This window comes from Myiozetetes cayanensis, unplaced genomic scaffold (assembly GCF_022539395.1).
Source record: "Myiozetetes cayanensis isolate MyiCay16 unplaced genomic scaffold, myiCay2020 scf3, whole genome shotgun sequence".
NCBI lineage: Eukaryota > Metazoa > Chordata > Aves > Passeriformes > Tyrannidae > Myiozetetes > Myiozetetes cayanensis.
The window spans coordinates 70,713,708-70,733,416 of NW_026087521.1; the positions used below are offsets into that span (position 1 = coordinate 70,713,708).

The window sequence follows — 19,709 nt, forward strand, 5'->3', positions numbered from 1 at the left end:
AGTGTTTGTTGAAGTTAATTAATTATTCTTAACCTCCTGCTGTGAGGCCAGGATGCACAATTATCCCTGTTTTATAGACAGGCACGCTGCCTCTCACAGAAAGCCTGTGGCTCACCCAGAGTGGAGCCCACCTTTTCTCCCACCTTGCTCAGCATCAGAAATAAAGGACGATTCTTCCCAGCCCATGCAGATGTGACAGGTGGGTCATGACATTGTCAGTGTCGTGTCAGCACTCCCATTTAACAGAAAAGTGGTGTCTGTGATAAATATTTGATCCTGCTACAGCTGCACTGCTCATCTCCAGGGGATCCAGATCCCACTGCCAGTGCTGCTCCACGAGCTCCAGCAGTGCTGGGACGGGGCAGGAGTCCTGCCCTCTCTCCATCCCTTTCCCTTTAAGCATAGTGTGGGTGAAAATAAACTCCCACAAGCCTTTCCTAGCACACAAAATACAGCCTGCCAGCACCACATATTCTGTGAATTAGCCACTTGACACATCTAATCCACACGTGGCATGAAAAGCCATCTTACTGAGTTCAAGGGTGGGAAAGCAGCAAGAGCAGGAATGAAAATCAGTCTCCCAGAAAGAGAAGTCAAAAAACATTCCGTTACATTTCCCAGGGTTTCAACATTTCAAATTCTGAATTCTCAACTTTTCTGTTTGTGTTTTCCCCCTTTCTTGCTTATTTTTACTTTGGCATTTTGCTGGAATGAATTGTGAATTCAGTCTTTCCTGCAATTCCTATTTCTCATTTGTCTTTGGGTTTCTAAAACATGACTTTTCAGACATTTTCTGGACAATCCACAGTACAGGAAAAGTTTTTAAAGGGACGAGAGCTTGGGAAAGAGGAAGGAGACAGTACAGGGACCCATTAATTTCATTGCACTCAATGGTAAAATAAAAAAAGGAAAATACAAGCATTCAAAATGTTGGAAAATTGAACTAGCTTTTTAATACTGATGTTTGACATTGTGCTCTTAGGACAAAATAGTAATAAAAAAATACACATCAAACCCTCTAGGAAGGTAAAATCTCTGTCACTTTCTATTAAGTTGTTCACCACATTCCCATAGCTTTTTTCCACTTGGGTACATTTTGCACATAGAAGACGATGACAACCCTCTAGAGTTACATTCCTATGTCCAATCCAGACCTACTCTGTACCAGTATTGCTTGACATTTATCAATGATAAATAAATATTTATCAGTGATAGGGAAAAAAACCCAAAACCAAAACCAAACCAAAACCAAACCAGCAGCATTTTCTTCCACTGAAGTATATTTTCAACAAATTAAGAACTCCATGGAAGTATAATAAAGGCTGGTCATTGGAGCAGCTGTTGATGCTCTGTGATATATTACTCCAGAATACTACAGGTAATAGAAAACCCTGCTGCCACACTGATCTGGTTCAGCAGTAAACTCTGCTTTCCCTTCTGCAATAATGTTTGCACTGACAGGCATGGTTCTTGCAGGAACCTCAAAGCAGGCTTGTAATGAGAAAAAGTGCCCTAAGGAACCTTTCAGGTCGGTAAACATCATTACTAGCACTCCACAGACACGGAGAGCAAGGAGAGGAGAACAAGTGAATGAGCCAGATTGGGAATGTGCAATGTAATTTATGACACTGCACCTCCTAGAACATGTAAATATGGTCGGTTCATCCCTCCCTCCCAGGAAACAGGAATAAGCCACAATATACTTCCTGTGGGTGAAAGGAAACACAGCAGTGGCTGAGGCATGCTGTACAGTCATGCTCTGTCTTGTCCTGTGGTAAATTGTTTATGTGCCCCATCTGGAGGCACAAAAAAAGCTACACCACTTGTCTAAGGTCACAAAATCTCCGTTTTCTGCTGAGGAACTGTCCTGACTCTGTGGCAAGTTCCAACCATTTGGCTGCACTGTTCCCTTTGTATTGGATTGCCAGTCATGCACCGCCCAAATTTCACTATTAGCATCCTTCTCTGACAAAACATAATTGCTTACCTGTAATTTCCTACTTTTTTTAAAAAAACAGATCATCATCTTACCCTCTTCCATCAAAATTCGCTCCCTCCCGCCCCAGCAAATTCCTGTAGGACTCATATTGTGAATGACAAGTTCATTTCTACTTTCAATCATGCAGCCAGCTTGAAAATGTAATATGACAATTTATCTTTGTGCTGTTGTAGGGCAACAACAAAATACATTTAAATTGAGAAAAATCTAAAAATTCTGTTGGATGAGGAAGTAAAACCCTACAAGAAGCTTTGGTGGAAGGGGGGAAATCTAAAACCACAAAGGCACAAGAACTGTTTGAATTATGTAAATCAAAGGCTTGTAATTGATATTGCATGTTAAAAAACCCTTCAGTCAAATTGAAAAGGTTGAAGTGGATTCCATTAAAGGTTATCCATGTAGGCTGAAGCTTTATTTTCTTAATTAGAAGTTTTCCCTCTTGTTGCTGTGGAATAAAGTTTCAGCAGGGTTTAGTTTTGTTCATGCCACAACTAGAGCTTATCTGTGATTTCTTTGCAAAAAAACAAACAAACCAAAAAAAAACCCAAACACACAAACCAAAAACCAACACACACAAAACAAAAAAAGAAAAGCACTTTGTAAAGTAAAGAAAAATGTTCTTTGGACTTTGATCCTATCAGGACTTTTCACCATATTCAACTTTAACCACTGATTAATCTCACTGAACTGCTAACATAATTACAGTTAAATGCACAAGTGTCTGCAAGTTGAAGACTTCATTTATCATGCTCACTATATGTCAAATCCTAATTGCAGAGAAGTCAATTAGGTATTTTCCTAGGAACTTTACTGGCATAAAGATTTGTCCACAAACCACTCAGTGGAATCTACCAGGTCAGACAGAATCCAGCTAGTTAAAGCCAGAGTAGCTCTACTGACTCTCACATAAATGTTCTGGAACAAAACAAAACAAAATAAAGGCAGAAACTAGTATCTGAAATTGTTACATGCTGAAAAAAAATTAGTCTACAACACTATTTAGACAAATCCATAGAGGTAAGAGCCTCTTATATGGCAAAACCGTGCCACAAGGTGGGTAAAAGAGACCCTAAATTACAGTACAGGAAAATGAAGGTTTATGTAACTTTGAAATTTCCGTGCTACATCATCTACAAATAGACATCTCTGTATCACCATGCTAACACCCATGTTTTCTTTCTAGTAGTTATACAGATGGCCTTACAAAATTAGATCAAACTCCCAAAAACGTCTGCTAAAATATTCATTATTTGTGACGCCGTTTAAAATTCTAAAGCGAGGCACCAAGGAAAAAAAAAACAAAAAACCCACCAACCTCGAAATACACGAGTGGTTAACACGAGAACCCTTCTCTTACCTCCGTCATTACCATGTCCTGGCACTTCTTCACGTATTTGCCGTCTGCCTTCACGATGGTCTGCAGGAATCGCAGGTACTCCACGTGCCGCCCGTGGGTCTCGATGCAGTGCACGAAGTGCTGCACCACCCTCTCGCTGATCTCGTTGCACAGCAGGTAGTTGTTCATGAAGATGTGCCTCATGGTCTCAGCTTCCAGCAGCTGGAACGGGTTAAAATCAAGACAGCCTTGTGAGAAGAGCGGATTCGCTTTGGGGTTGGAAGAGGGAGGCACGTTGGTCGAAACTGGGAAGATCCAAGATGCACCAGAGCCCAGTCACTAAGCAATGATCTTGGGGCCTAGATCTCTCCACACCTCCCTGTGAGTACAAAATGGTCCTAAAGTGGGCATAAACAAAACCTGTGTCCATGTGGAAGGTGAAGACACACACATAAATACACTGCTAGAGCACTCGATGCTCCGTGGGGACCAGTGACAGGATCCAAGGGAATGGCCTGAGGTTGGGTCAGGGGGGGCTTAGGTTGGACATCAGAAAAAGGTTCTTCCCTCAGAGGGTGGTTGAGCACTGAACAGGCTCCCCAGGGCAGTGGGCACAGCACCAAGGCTGACAGAGCTCATGAAGTGTTCAGATGGTACTCTCAGGGACATGCTGTGACTCTTGGGGATGGTCCTGTGCAGGGACAGGAGTCGGACTGGATGATCCTTGTGGGTCCCTTCCAGCTCAGCGTATTCTGTGATTCTGTGAGTTTGGTATACAGGAACCTGAGACCACACTCATCCCATCACCATCAAACCTGGCACTGAGGCAACCACATGAGAGGATTAGTGGCTGTGGGTCCCTCTGTGACTCACAGAGGCATTTCCAGCAGGCCAATCACTGCATGTGCAGTGATCACTGCCTGAGAGAACATCTCTCCCCACGTGAAATAACAGAGGGAGCCTAAGGCTGTGTGTCAGTGAACAGAATGGAACAAGGGGAACAGATCAGTAGCAAGAGGAGATTTTGTGCATTCTTGAGGCTTTTGCTTCAAACCTGCTCTAGTTTGGTCCCTTGGACTAAAGGTTCACGAGGGTCAAGTGTGCTCCTAGAGAATCCCTGTCTGTTTAGTGTCATCTGAAAGGAATCCACGCCAGGTTTGCTCCACAATGTGAACAAAAGCACCAGAACTGTGATGATGACCAGGATGATCAGGAAATCAACTTCAGAAAAACCCAGAAAGGCAAGTGTGCAAGCAAGCTCCCTACTTGGCACCTGAGTGAAGTGTCAGTGTTGGACAGGATGGAATCTGGGCACTGGTCCCCACTGTGGTGAACTCAATGCCGTTCACACACTTCACAAAAAGCATAAATAAAAAACAACAGAACAAAGGTTTCCTAGTATATACAGGCCAGGGTCTACAATCCTTATATTCACAACTTTTTCTAATAAAAGCATGCTTTGCTCAGTAGATCTGCCATGGAGCAAGTGTCATCCTATATGAATATATCTACAAACACACATACATGTACACACAGAGGAATTGTGACAAAAAGGTGTATTGTAAAGGCAGTGATTTAACAAAAGATTGAGTTTTAGATTAGCTGATTGAAATGGGAGCACCACCAGCAAAAATGAATGGGTCTGATCCTGCTGTCACACGAGCTTCGTGACAGCACAGTGACAGCATCAGACTCAAGCTAAACACCATGTGATGATGTGACACATGTCCAAGGATACTGCCAGTAAAGCCCACAGGTGATATTGTTTCCCACTTGTAAAAATGTGAACAGTAAAAACAATGACATGAAGAGCAACAATAAAGGGAGAGAAGAGAGAGAAAAGGGAGAGGAGAGAGAGCGTAACTTAATGAAATTATTTATTTAGCAGTGGAATTTTTCACCAAGCCCAAATTTACTTCCAGTTATAATATTCCACTTAAAATTAAATACTCACCCCTGGAGTTAAGAACAAGTTGAGATTTTTGTGGAGGAGAACTTGATTCTGAGGATTTCCTCGACAGAAATTCTGAAGAAAAGTGTGGGCTAGATTCATAACTTCATTCATCTTTTCATCACTCTGCAGGAAGACAAGACAAGACAAAATCAACTGGGCACACCTAAAGGTACTTGTTAAAACCACACAAGGTCTATTCAGACAGGAACAAGCCAATTCTCCTGAGCCTTTATGGGGCAGGAATTCTCCCTCTGGCAAAAAGCAACTGATGTTCAGAGGCCATTACTCAGTACCTTACTCTGAATCAGCTTGACCACAGGAAATCACAGGTAGGAGCACAAACCCCAAGTAAGATTTCCTAATGCCTGGTTATAATTTCCTAGTTTAAAAAAAAAAAAAAAAAAAAAGCTCTCTAGCCCACGTGAATTTTAAGCTTTGGCAAAGGTTTGGCTTTTACATAGCTACATATAGAAGCAGATGTATGTGTGCATATGTGTGGACACCTACACAGATGCATATGCTCATACACAAACTCCCACACAAATATATGTCTATTTTATATCCCCATTTTGTATCCCTCTCGTGTGGTATTCTAATTATGATTTGATGAACCACCTCTGTGGACAAGCACTGTTTTGCTGATGACACCTGAACCCAGTGTTTGTATCATAACACCGAGGAAAATGTAGGTTTTATCTTCTCTCAGTGCTTCCTGCAAGACCTGGCAAAGATCTGCTGTTTAAAAGGCTATGCAGATCATTCATTTGTATGCTCCATGCCACTAAATCAGCACAAAATCACGTTATCTTGGTTTAAAAAAACAAACAAACAAACTTGTAAGTGAAACTAGGTTAGAGATGTCCACCACAGAAACAAAGAAGTTATTTCATATTTGATCCATGAAAGGTTTTGGTCCATCTGATGTATCTACACTCACATCAGTGCCCAAGAGTGGGATTTAGAGTCCCTGGCAGGAGCTCTGTTAAACCAAATACTTCTCACTGGGCAGTGATTACAGATCCAGGGTTTGCCTGTTACAGGAATGACAGCACCATGACATCCAGGCACCCGAGGCAGTAAACATGAAGTATATATTTATATATATAAGCTGCCACATTTAAACTGAGCCCAAACCCATTATTCTTAAGGTAGGAAACCATCATTTCGCGTTTACCACTTTTGACCGAATTCAATTTTAAAAGGTATTCATGTTGATTCTCGAGCCTCCTGATGTTTTCCTTTCATTGAGCTCACGTTCTTTACCACTGAAATTATGAGAATAACCTTTTCATAGGGGATCTGCAGAAGGTCCAAGACGACCAAGTGGGCGCCCATATTTTTCAGCAATCGCTGCTGTTGGTTCCGGCATTTTTTATTCTGAACGCACAGTTTGCTGAGTCGAATCAAAATCTACGAACAAGCAAACAAATAAATAAGCCTGAGAGCAAGCAAAGGACCGGTCCTGTCACACAAACCCAAACAAAAACACTTCCTTTCACAACAATTACTGAATCAGCTATGGAACAGGTATGTCAAGCGAGTTTCTTGGCGGGTGTACCAACCTCTTTAACAATATTGTAGTTGTTGCTTTTAATGCTGTCTATCTGGGGTTTTTTGGTCCCATCCTGGATTGGGCTCAAAATGTTGGACTCCTGTAATAAAAGAGCACACGACAAGAGGAGATTTATTGCGATTTCCTCAACGTGAACTAATTGTATTTGATAACAGCCAGTGAAGAACTATTACAGCAGCTCAAAAGGAACTGATATAACACAGATAACAAAGAAAAATGTTTGGTTATTCTTCATCCACTGTTCCAATGAATGAAGAGATTCACATTCAAATACTCCTGTTTCAAATTTCCAACGCAATTTGAGGCAATTACTCTTATGTTTTCATGCTTCTGATCATCCTAAACCAGAATATGTCCCTAAATCAGACCAGACATCCCAAGGAATTTAAATACTGTGAGAATATGGACCGTAAGTGTATTTTAGCACTGAGCACACATTCCAAAAATCTGTAATGCATCTGGAAAGATTACAAAATCTGTGCATGTGAGCACTAAAAAGTCTGGAGAAAGAGCTTCAGTCGACCTCTGCAGTTGAGGTAAGTAGGGTGGAGTTCTCAACAGTACAGGAACAGTACAGGAACAAGTAGCATGTGGAAATTAGAGATGTTCCTCCCACAAAGAGGATGCTTCTGTCCTTAGTCTCTGGATGATGCAGGGAAGGATTTAAAAACAAATAGGAACCCATATGTTAAGCTGCCACATCAAGTCATGATGCCGTATGCTCTGGGCCCTGGCTCTTAGAAAGCCCCAGCTGGGTATGGTAAAGAAGAGAAATCGAGTCAGCAAGTATCTGCCAACACCCACACACCTTTCCATGCATGCCTCAATCAAAACATGGAAGAACATCTACATAAATAAGAACACTGGCAGTGCTGTGTTTTGGTTTGGTTTTTTTTCCTGCTGTCAGCTATGGTAAGCCTTTCTTAACTGCAAACACAAAGAACTGAAAGACTGGCCTTTGGATGCTGACATTATCAAGCATGAAGAAAAACTGCAGCAAATCTTGAGACTGCCTGAAAGTATAACCCCAAGGATGTGAACCAGTGGAATGGCTTAAAAAAAAAATAAAAAAGAAGGAACAGGTGCACTTCTGAGTTTCATTGTGTCCTCCAACTTCCTACTGTTTCAGAGAAGAGAAATCTCCTAAAACACACACCTGCATACCAAGCTGAATGTCTGTATGTCTTAAAACCTCTCTCTGAGCTTTCTTAGCTGATGGTGACGCTGAGGAGTTGTGTAAATCCCATCTGGCCCGAATCTGCAGTGAGGTAAGAGCAGTTGCACCTCTTGGCCAGGGGGGCTGTTTATAACGGTGTCGGCACCGCTGCTCAGAGTGGTCGTGTTGATCTATGCTCCAAGAGCGGATTTTATTTGTTTAAGGTTTGTTAGTATGCAGGCTGCCATCTCTCCAGCTGTTTGAATCGATACTATGCAAGATATTTCAGGCTTTTTGCTATAATTAACCACCCTCCTCCGTTCTGGGACCGTGGGTTAACCAAGATTAATTTACCTGTTAGCTTTATCAGCATTCTTCCTCAATCAAAGCAGTTTTATAATCCATGTGAACTGTATGTCTTATCTGGAAGTGGTGATCAGCATCAAACTGCTGAATCCAGCCTTTCTCTTAACAAAATAAAAATCTGTTTATTGAACCTGTAAAAGTGTGCCAGGGATGTAGTTATCAAGATAATCACACCACTGGGATGCCAAAGGCACTCAGTTGCATATCTTGCCTCGTTATGCCCCATGATAGACGTCCTACGTCACATTTTTCCATGGGGAACAGGGAGGCGTAGGGACCTCACTGAGAAAGGTTCTCACCTGACTAACCCACCTTTAGGAAATGGTATTTTTTGAAAAAGACTACTTCCTATATTGATAAAATTCCTGGGACATCACTCGGTGTCAGCCTTAGGATCCTCTTCTTTCTAGCTCCCAAATGGAAGCCCAGATTCCACCTTTTTTTCCCTACCCCCTTCCAGGGGCAGGACAATACAGATCACACTTTCCATAGCCCGTGGTGTCCATACAAACTGGGAACACCCTGATCCCACCCTCAGAGAGAACCAAGGGAAGAGGCTTTATCTGCTTTGCCCTTCTCAAACAAGGCTCAGTTACATGAGACCAATTTCAGCATTTCTTCCTAATCCAATACAGTGTCCAGTTAAGGTCTGACCTAACTCCAAGCACTCTTTCCTACAGCTCTGATCTCCAGGTTTCTATCAAGACAGTCCTGCATGGATGTGAGATCTGCCATTTTTCCCGTGGAGAAATCTGGACACTTTTAGAAGAACAAGGCCTTTTTGCCACAGATCCCACTTCTGGAGTCATATGACTACCAAAAAGAGAAAAATAAAATAATAGTACTACAGGTTATGGTAGAGAGGTGGAAACAATTACCCAGAAAGACTCAGAAGCCCAAAGGCAAAAAAAAAATTATATTTTAAAACTCTCATGCACATCTATCAACGTGCTTTGGTGAGGACAGAAACTTATGCTTAACATTAATGGAATGTCATTTAAACCCCTGTGTGCAATTTAATGTTGCTTGGGAAAAATTAAGCACAGGCAAAGGAAGCCCATTACCTAAAGACCATGGGGTTCATCCAGCTCAGTGCTGAATACCCAGCATCCATTCCAAGAAAGCATGGATCTCATGGGATTTTTATCTGCTTGAAGCCCAGCCACCTGCTTCACACGTTGTAGATTATGAGCAGCACCTCACCTCTAACATCTGCCTTAAGATCTCAAAGAGAATAATGACTATATAAAAGATTTTTTTTTTTTTGGCAAGGTAAAAACATTTGCTGACAGTTAAAGAATAGTTTAACAGGAAAAAAAAAAGGGACAAGATTCTGAGCTATTGTAATCCTGCACAGCTCTCAGGGAATTACCACCAGATGATTTAACCAGCAGATTACGTATCACTGTTCTGATACAATAATCTCTCTGATCTGCCAGAGATATTATTGTGCATCTACTGGAGCACTGCTAATCCACACAGACCCAGGGATGCCTCCTGGGAAAAAAACCACTGAAAATAGCCCATTGAGAGGTGCCTCTGTTTGAAGCACATTGCTTGAAACACTCCCTCTTCCTGGAGTTTCTCTGCTATCAGGACTATCCATAGGAATAAGGAGGATCTTATTCCACTTTTAGAATGTATTATAACTAAACAACCTTGTAATCCTGCTGCAGTTCTGCATCCTGTTTCCCCACTACCTTTCTCATTCATGAAATACATAAGGAAGATTTCTTTTCCTACTAGAGCTATGCTCAAGGAAAGAAAGTAGGAAATCCCACATATTGAGCTTATAAAGCCCAGATTCCTTCCTGGTTCCAACACCACTAAACTCAGCTAAGTTAGATCAGAGAAAGAGCAAGACATACACTGTCACAAGAAATTGTTAGTCTTTCTTGAAGTGTTAGATTTTCCCCCACATGAAGCCTCCAAGAATCTGCCTTTTTTTTTTAAAAAGGCCAAGTGTAGTCACAGATATCTACAAATGTCTCTTCTTGGTGGCTCCACCTTTTCCTCAATGTGTGGCCTCCACAATGCTGTATAATCTCCACTTGGCTTCCTACTAAGCTTCCCCTGGTGTCTTCCTTACCCATTTTTCTTGACACCAGGGAAGACTCCACCATGGAAGAGAACAAGGAAAGTGCCCTGTCAGAAATCGCAGCTCTTCATCTCTCCCCACTTCCTCTGACGAAAATGGAAAAGTGGGAATAAATATTGGTGGAAAAGCCTGCTCTATTTACTCTCATGCCACAATCCTCAATCACAGCAAGTCCTGCAACACTCTGTGTTTTCTTAAAGACTCACACTGGAGTTAAGTATTATTCTTGCATGAGAAAGTGATTACATGATGACCTCAGTTTTCGTTGAAAAACAAAATTTAAAAAAAAAAAATCCAAGGAAATTTTAAGAAAAAAAATCAGGTTTCATGGTCCCACATCAAGTTCTGCAGTTTCTCATATCACCATATATCCTGAGAGTGTGCTATGACAAGGGCCAAAGAAACCAAAACATTACTTCACCCACAAAATCTCAACATTCTTAGGTCAAGTCTTATGTTTGGTGAAGAGTGAAATTACTTGTGATGTTTGAAAACATGGGCTTGATTGTTCTCATCTCCCTTAGGTGCAGGACACTCCCTCCTCCTTCTTTCTCCCAGCAAACCAACCCATCTGCCAACAGGTGATTCCTAAATTGCTTCCCTGGCCATGGAGTGTTGCCACACATTGTGGTTTGCTCCCTTAGCCTGGGACATAAGAACACAGTTACTGAAAGCAGCAGGAAAGAATACTGAACACCCTGATAAAAGAAGTTTTATTTCCTTTTATATCTCTTCCTAAAGCTCAGCCAGAATCCTGCACCTTCTCACTTTGCTACCTTGGTTAACCAGACCACAGTTTGGCACTTGTTCCTTAAAACACCCATCAATATTGAAACAACTCTGACAAGAAAGGCTTTGAACCCACCTCCAGTGGCTCCTCTCCCCCTTTGGTCTGACTGTCTCCCACCTCTCCACTCTCGTAATTGCTGCTCTTCTCAACCCACAGTTCTGATTTTTCCACAGTCAGACGGAGCTGATCAAGATCAGCCTTGATCTGCTTGTAGTTATCCACATCTTGATTGGACACCAGCAGCTGAACCTGGAAACAGAGAACATTGGAAAGATATTACAGCAGCAGCAGCACCAGCACTTAGGCCTGGGTAATTTGCTTGACAGTTCCCTTTCTAAGCCTCTCTTTCCAGGTGCTTCATGCAACCTCCTCTATGAAACAGAAGCGTGGCACACACAGGCTTTTGGCCCCCGTTCATCCAAAACCTTCAGCAGAGCCAGAGACTGGAGCATAACAGAGTAGATGTAACATTTACAACGCTCCCTCACCTTCTTTAACACACTGCAAAACGTTTTCAGCACAAGGAGTTTACGAGCTCAGAGAGTGAGCTCTGGTGCACTGATTATCGTCCTCGTGGCATTAAAAACAACACTTACATGCTATTAAAGCACCTACCGTTAGAAGCAGCTAATCCTGCAGCACAGCAGTTCAGAAGGAAAAGACAAAAAGAAGGATGATTGGACAAGGAATCAGGGCATGCAGAGAAAAGTCAGAATGGTCAGTAACTTTAATGATCACCTACATCACCATAATCAAATATTGAAAAGTAACTTGTAGGCCAGACTAGAAAATGTACTTGAATATAGTTGACAAACTGACTTTCAGGTTCATGTAATTTCTCACCATCTGAGTGGTTGCCTCTTACTTAGATTAATGTCATTTTTACCTTTTTTTCTGTACTGCTCAAGTTGTCTGGGTTTTGTCAGTTATTTGTAGCTCTTGATTTAGCATGACCTACCCGTTTTCTTTCTTTGTAACGCTCACTGTTTCACCAAGATTATTAATGAAGATAACATTCAAAAAACCTAACAACAATCTCTACAGTAAATCAATAAACACCACAAAGAAATCATAGTTATGTAAAAGATTAGGGTCACATGGCAAACAAGAACACTGATACGGATAATTCTTTTTAAAAAAAAAAACAAAACACAATGTTACATGTAGGTAAATATTCACTATTGTGTAACAAAGTTTTCATCATCATCCCTCTTGGCTTGGCAGAACCTTGTTATGATACAGAATTTATGAATGCTGCTCATCTGCAGACATTCATACCCCATGTTCTCTGCAGGGTTTGTTTTTTTGTTTATTTCTCAATTAGCCTTTTCCTTTACAAAAACACATTCAGCAACTCGGTCCTTGCTTACCTGGGAATAACAGCTATTTATGCCACTAACCAGTATGGTCTAACTCTAAATATCTGGTGGGAGGCCATTATGCTGCACAACAAAAACATTAAACAAAAGCTTTTCAGGTCTTTATCATTCATCTGCTCTTAAATAAGAGGAACCTTCCCGGTCTTACATAAGGATGAGACAACAGGCTATCAAGCTCCTGAAATAAGCATCAGATGGTCTTATCAACAGATGCTCCGAAGGGTTACGTAACAGAGATGTCTCTGTCACCCAGCCCCATGACATCAGATCTCCCCATCCTAATCCACCGACACATGGAGCCTGCACATGCACTGTTATCCAAGGGGAAGAATCAGAGCTGGAAACAGGCTCGGCTCTATTCCTGCCTTCCTGTTGTTCGGGCACATCTCTATCAGGCAGCGGAGCACGGTGGAAAAGACACCTGAATTAGAGCTGCAAAGAACCACATGGGTAACAAAAGAGCTTTATCCCCAGCCTAAGCAGCCCAGAGGATGGGAAAGTCTTACTGCCAACACCTGTGCCCTGCCTGCCAAACACGAGGCGCTGACTCTGTCCCCGAGGGACCACGACACTGTGTGAGATGCTCACCACGGGCCTGCATTTTCCCTGGTGGATGCAATGCCAGAAGTAACTATTTCTGGGTGAACAGAAACAACCATTTCTGGGTGCACAACTCTAATATACAGCAGCACATGCACAGTCAAAGAAGTCTGCTGCTACTGGACCTCCTAAGGAAACAACACCGTCGTGCAACAACCAGCAGTTTAGATGGCAAAGCTGCCTCTTGGAAAGACTCCCTGCATTCCAGCACCCTGGAATAACGCTGTGCCCATCCCTACCTGTTTAAATGCTTGCAGAACTTCTGCTCTCTGGCTGAAGTGCTTGAACAGGAGGTGCAGAGCACCTGAGAGCAGCGGAGGGTAGTCGTGCATGATGAGGTGAATGAGGACCCGCAAGAAAGTTCTGCCCCCTTCATCGTCCAGCTGGACTGCATTCTTCTCTTTCCTGCAAGAAAAATGAGGGGGGGGAAAAAGGACCCAATAAAGTAAAACAAATCAGAAAAAAAATGAAAGCTTTATATATATAAGTATCCCTGTACACACAGCCTTCATTTGACAGAGCTCTTCAGATCAAACCCAATCCGCTACAGGAAGGAAATTATAAATATCACTTTAACATACTTTAAAAGGACTTGAATCCTGCAGTTATGTGCTGCTGTTGCAGCAATCTTGTAGCAGAATGGACACCATGGAATGCAAGGGAAGTATATGTGAAATGTGTCAAATATTGTGATTAAAATCCATATTGCAAAACCATTAATTTATGTTTTGGGTAAGTTGTGCCAAGCTCATCCCCAATCCAAATTAAATGAAGTAAACTGCATTTCACAAGAGATTAATTTGACCCTTTTCTTTTCACTCCTTCCTTCTTCAGCTGCTATTAAAATTTCATTTAAGAAAAAAGAAGATCAAAAATAGCAAGAATTGCCAAAAGCATCACATTTCTGGAATCATATTCATAAAGTGGAATGGCAGAAAACAGATTTACACTTAACATATCAAAGCAGAAGCAACGTTTCCAAGAAACCATTGGGTCTCTCTGTTCATTTTAAAGATGCAGATGCCAAAGGCTGTGTGTTGTTTTACATTATGGGAGTTCAGGGAGAGGACTTGGAGGCATTGCTTCTGCTGGTAAAGATTGAGAAGGCATAAGAGACTGAGAGAGGAAAGATCACAGTGCCCACATTGCAGCTCCCCAGAAACCCTTTAAAGTCTACGGCCCTGTCTAAATGGAATTAATTTTTACTGGTATAATTATACCCACAAAATTAAACCAATATAGTGATAATGGTAATAACTCTCCAGTGTGAGTGTTTTCCATGCCTTTTTTTTTTTTTCCCCCTGTTCCCAAACTCTGCAAGCATAACTTGTGATGTGCAGGCCTCTGGTGGTCCCAGAAGATCACGGCAAGTGGTCCACTCCTGATTTGAGGAGTCATTGGAAAGAGATTAGTATTGACATAACTTTCTAACTAGGTTCAAACAAAAAGTGCAATTGCAACAGGTCTAAGAGAAACACCGAGGGTCAGCAGTAACCTGCTGATCCAAGAAATTTGGGGCCACAGCCAGAAGGTACACTAGGGAAAAAAAGCTTTCTTTGGGAGCACCTGCATGAGGTATTATAAGATAAATAAATAATTACTGTGTTTTAGCCCAATACTCCTGTACATCATTCCCCAGCTGCCTTTGGGAACATGGCAGACAACTTTCTACCAACTCTCTTCCAGCTAAAAGGGTGGTCATTTCCAATCCCCAGCCATCTAGACCAACTAAGCTGTTTTCTTGTTTGAAATCCAGGTGTTTTTCTGTCTATGGACAGTAACAAGCAGGCAAAGGGAGAGAAAGGGGTGTGAAAACAAGCACAGAATAAAGAGGTTGTCAATGAGAAATATCACCATGAACAAACAGATATACACACACAGAGGTGGAGCATCAGAGAATGTACCTGCCAGCAAACATGGTTTCAGCCTGAGCTGCAATTTCATCTATGTCAGGAACAATTGCTGGGGGAAAAAAGAAAAATCAAAATAAATTAAAACAAACAAACAAATTAAAAAAAGCCAGTGATCACTGTTTAATCTGCACAGCCAAATGGAACTCTGTTCCTCTTTAAAGCAGATGGTATCAAGGAAAGGTCTAACTAGTCATTCCTCAACTAGGCAAAATTTGCTGTCTGCAAGAGTAACAGGGAAGAAACAGAACAGGCCTTTCTATTTCTGAGGAAGGGCCAAACTGTAGAGATGATCCAAAACCACATGGTGCTAAGAGCTGTACTAACCACCAGCAGTGAGCCACAAATGACAGAGATTATTAAAACTTACACATTTTTTGTTAGATAAGCCAACCCCTCCAGAGCACATATGTGAATTTTAGAATATTTATCGTCAACCAAATCATTCACCACACTGGCAGTTTCCTTTAGAACACCTTTAATATAACTTTAATATAACTTATCTGTGTTACAGATGTGCCCACCTCCAATCAGAGCAATTCTCTCCTACTTCCAGGTGTTCACACAGACCTTTTGATCGCTTCCATGAGCACGGGAAGTCTCCCCAAAATGCCACTTCATTCCTGTGCCTCATTCACCCCATTTAAATCTGTCCTCATCCAACCCCAAGCATTCCCCTGATCTACCCTCCACTCCATTTTTCATGGTGCAGCATTTTGGGAAGAGCACAAATAAGAGAACCAACTGTCCCAATGGGGAAAAGGAGTCGCATTTTTGTTAGAGGAGGAGAGGCCAGCAAAGAAATCTTATTTTTGTGGAATTCCTTAACATTTTCTGGTTTTCCACTTCAAGCAGCGTGTGTCTTTCTGGTCTAATTAAACTCATTCTTTGCAGTCTAATTCTACATGGAATTATTTTACACTGCAACACAACAGCAACATTTACCTGAGGCAGTCCCTGGTGTGTCAGGTGGGGATGCTGTGGAGCAATCAACGTTTTCATTGTTTTCCCCAAACTCTCTCTTATAGATAGACAGCATGTAGGATATTCTATAGTCCAGTCTGACACTGAGAATAAACTAAAAAAAAAAAAAAATAGTTTTAAATAAGACTTTTCTTCTGTCAACCCATGTTGACACCAATTATTCCACATTTCAGCTGCACTTCCAATGCCCCATGAAGACAAGAAGTGGGGCAGAGAGCAAAGACAGTTCCTCAGCTGTGAAACTGGAAAGCCATACAGGAAAAATCCTGATTCAGAGCTGGAAGTGCTACTTTTATATCGGAAAAGCGAGGAAAATGGCCAGGCTGGACTTCCAGTGTATCCCACAGGGATGCTCCCTGCCCACAGGAAATGCAAGCACACAATCAAACAGCTCCAAGATCATTTAACATATTTGACAACCGGTGAGGATGAAAGCACATGTTTCTTCACCAAGGTTGAGGCAACAGGTCATCTGAAAGGTGACAAATGGTGGCAACCTGTTTCTTTGGTTTATTATTAAAGCCAAACACACTTCCCAGACCCACCGCAACAGGATTTGTTTATTTTCCATTATCAAGTTACAGGGTAACTGTACAAGTAGGATTTTTAAAAATAAGAATTTTCCAAGTCCACTCATAGTCAACTAAGTCTCTCAGGCCATCTGTTTAATTCTGGCTGAGGGCAGGACAGAAACTCATAAGTAAAAAAGCCTTTACTTAAAGCAATAGGAGGATAGATGGGGAATTAAATTACTATAAACTGAAATATTTCTTAGAATAGAATAGCTTTAATCACCATGGTACTAGCTATGCATGATAATACAATAAATATTCTTTAAGAAGAATAGCAATGAATGGTAATGTGATTTAAATTAATCCCCCTTCATTGCATATTAAATTAAACCAAATTATTTTGTATTTCTTGTGAACCAGGATCATACATATGCCCATTTACTGTGATTCACCCAGCATATGGAAACTTGCTAATGTGCAGTAATTTGACCATGGGACTAAAACCCATAACCAACAAACCACAGGTTAAGTAACAAATTAGGATTTAACGCTCTCCAATCCTGGGTGCTCCTGCACTGAATGTGCTGTGGAAAAAGGAAAGGATGAGACAAAATGTGATTCTCTCAGAGAATGCACAGGACAAGGTCCTGGAATCGTCCTCCTGGGCATCAATCAGTAAAGCAAGATAGTAAGGAGAGAAAGTCAGCCACAGAAACAAATGAAAATGAGAAAGTGATAGACAAGACCGGTATTATTTGGGGGATTACTTCATAGCACTGTCCTTCACCATAAGTTTTAAACCAAAGAAGGCAGTACTGAGGATACTCTAACAACTGAGAGCCTTTCAGATGACGAGAGCAATTAGAGGAATCTAAATCACCTATGAGAAGTCAGAACCAACGGGCTCCTTCAAAAGTGAAAATGGTACCAACAGATCCACAGAATCTACAGAAAACACTGACACATTCCTTCAGGGCATAAGTTAAGGAACTGCCCAAGGCAGAACCTGGGGTTTGCTGCACAAAGCAAACGTGTGCTGTTCACACAGAGGAGTATTTCTTCCTCACACACCAAAGAGCTATTTTTTACAGTGAGCAGCCCAGTGAACAGCAAGAATTTGCCATTCTGTGAATAAGTGAAGACCTTTGCAACGTTTGCTACGCAACATTTCACCGGTCGTTATTACCTGCAAAATCTCGATGATTTTCAGCTTGGTGTCCATTACGATCACGTCTTCGCTGTCTGCAGGGCTGGCTTGCTTGCTCGGGTGAATGCTTGGCTGTATATCAGCGGTGCTGATGGGAAACACAGACCCCCTGCTCAGCACCATCTGGGTCATCATCTCTCCCACCCCGTGGATGGTCCTCATAACGTTGTTTCCTACGCATTAAACAAAAATATACGTATTTGCCAAGACTAAAGCCAAGAGTAAAGCTTGCTTACAAAGCTGTGTATCACACGCACCCCCATCTCATCAAACCCCCTTCCAGTCTCAAGAGGCATACTGAATAAGAACTCCTTATTACAAAAAGTTATACGAGAATTATTTTATACTCATGTGGCAGAAACTTTATCCAGTCCAGTTGCAATGGTACCTATCACTGATGCTGCTTCAGCAAAATGTACCAAGAAATACCTCTGTTTCCACAGATTACACTGGTCTTTACAGTGAATTTTGATGTGAAAAGCATCTCAGTGAATCAATGACTACCTTCTCACAAAGGTGGGGAGAAGAAAGAATGAGGATGTCGTGCTACCTACCTACATGAATTACATTCCTTTCTTGCAAAGCACAGAGAGGAATGAATGGAGGGAAGGAAGGGAAGGACAGAACTCTTCACAGAGAGAGTGCCAAGACCTGGATTACACCAAAGAAAAGACTGAAGGAAATGGATCTTTGCTGAGAGAAGCCTGAATAGTTCTTGTATGTCTTTTAGTACACTTTAATCACCACACCATGGACAAGCTTTACTCCCACTGAAGAGACCCTCTTCCCAGACAATCTGCTGTGAAAAGCCCAAGCTCTATTTTGTTTTTGTTGGCAATATCCTCCTCTTATGCCCTTCTTTCTTCAATCCACAGAGCTCAAGTACTGCATGCAGGGAAAGACGATGACTTCAGCCCTGACTTTAAAAGGGTAAGGCACAAAGAATTTGCTTTTTCAAAGTGAATGAGGCAGATTAGTGTCAGGTTTGAGGTCCCGTTCGGCATCTGGTCTGGTGTGCAATCGCTCTGAATTGGTCTTTTGAAAATAACACTTCCAAGTCCCTACAAAGGAGAGGAGAAAATGTATTTCTGACTTTGCATGATATCAGGAAAAAGAAGCTAGAAGTCAAACTAAGGGCTGGGTCCTCACTTTAGGCAGGCACAGAAAGTTCTAACTGCTTACACCAGCATAAAGTAAAATCATTCCAAATACCCTTCTTGTGGTAAAATGAAAATGGTGCATTTTCCTTTCAAATCAAATAAAACAGCTTGGGAACAATAGAGTACAGATATATCTTTCTCTCCCACTCCCCAGCCCCTTTCTCCCAGTGTGCTAAACATTTATTTGCATTGAGCACCACTCAGTACACCTGTGTAAAGCTGCAGGCCCAAGTGGAGGACCTTCAACCCTTCAAGTACCTTCAGTTAAACCGACTTTTTGCATCTTTTTTGTCTTCAAACAGTGAAATAAATGACATTATTCGTTTCATCCCGTCCTTGATGCTGACGTCCGTCACAAGACCTGTAGGTTGCACAGCTGCTTCCTGGCCTGTAATAACCTCTGCTCTACATCTCAGTTTAGAAGTCATACAGCGTGGTTTCAAAAGAAGCCCTTTCCCTCCATATAAACAGAGGGCATTTGCAACGCTCAGGAATTCTTTATTGAACATCTTCACTCAGTGGGCTTAATGATAATTAAACCCCTCAAGCCTAAAACAAGTCCAGAGGATATTCTTTCAAAAACTAGGTGAAACTGCAGTTTGTCCTAAGGGAGGCAGAAGAATTCCACTTTATCTTGAAAAGCTCCTGCTCACCCTTCGAGACCGAAGTGTACTCAGTGTATAGT

The 19,709-nt window shown here is 41.7% G+C and overlaps 1 protein-coding gene across 1 annotated transcript in view; it reads right to left on the reverse strand.

The window, feature by feature from the left end:
- ITPR2 (inositol 1,4,5-trisphosphate receptor type 2) overlaps nucleotides 1-19,709 on the reverse strand; it is a 230,833-nt gene that overhangs the window by 133,114 nt on the left and 78,010 nt on the right. Inside the window, 9 exon segments of the mRNA XM_050325375.1 lie at nucleotides 3,357-3,557; nucleotides 5,290-5,412; nucleotides 6,574-6,699; nucleotides 6,852-6,941; nucleotides 11,348-11,521; nucleotides 13,491-13,656; nucleotides 15,156-15,213; nucleotides 16,107-16,239; nucleotides 17,844-18,037. Coding sequence (XP_050181332.1) covers nucleotides 3,357-3,557; nucleotides 5,290-5,412; nucleotides 6,574-6,699; nucleotides 6,852-6,941; nucleotides 11,348-11,521; nucleotides 13,491-13,656; nucleotides 15,156-15,213; nucleotides 16,107-16,239; nucleotides 17,844-18,037 — 1,265 coding nt within the window.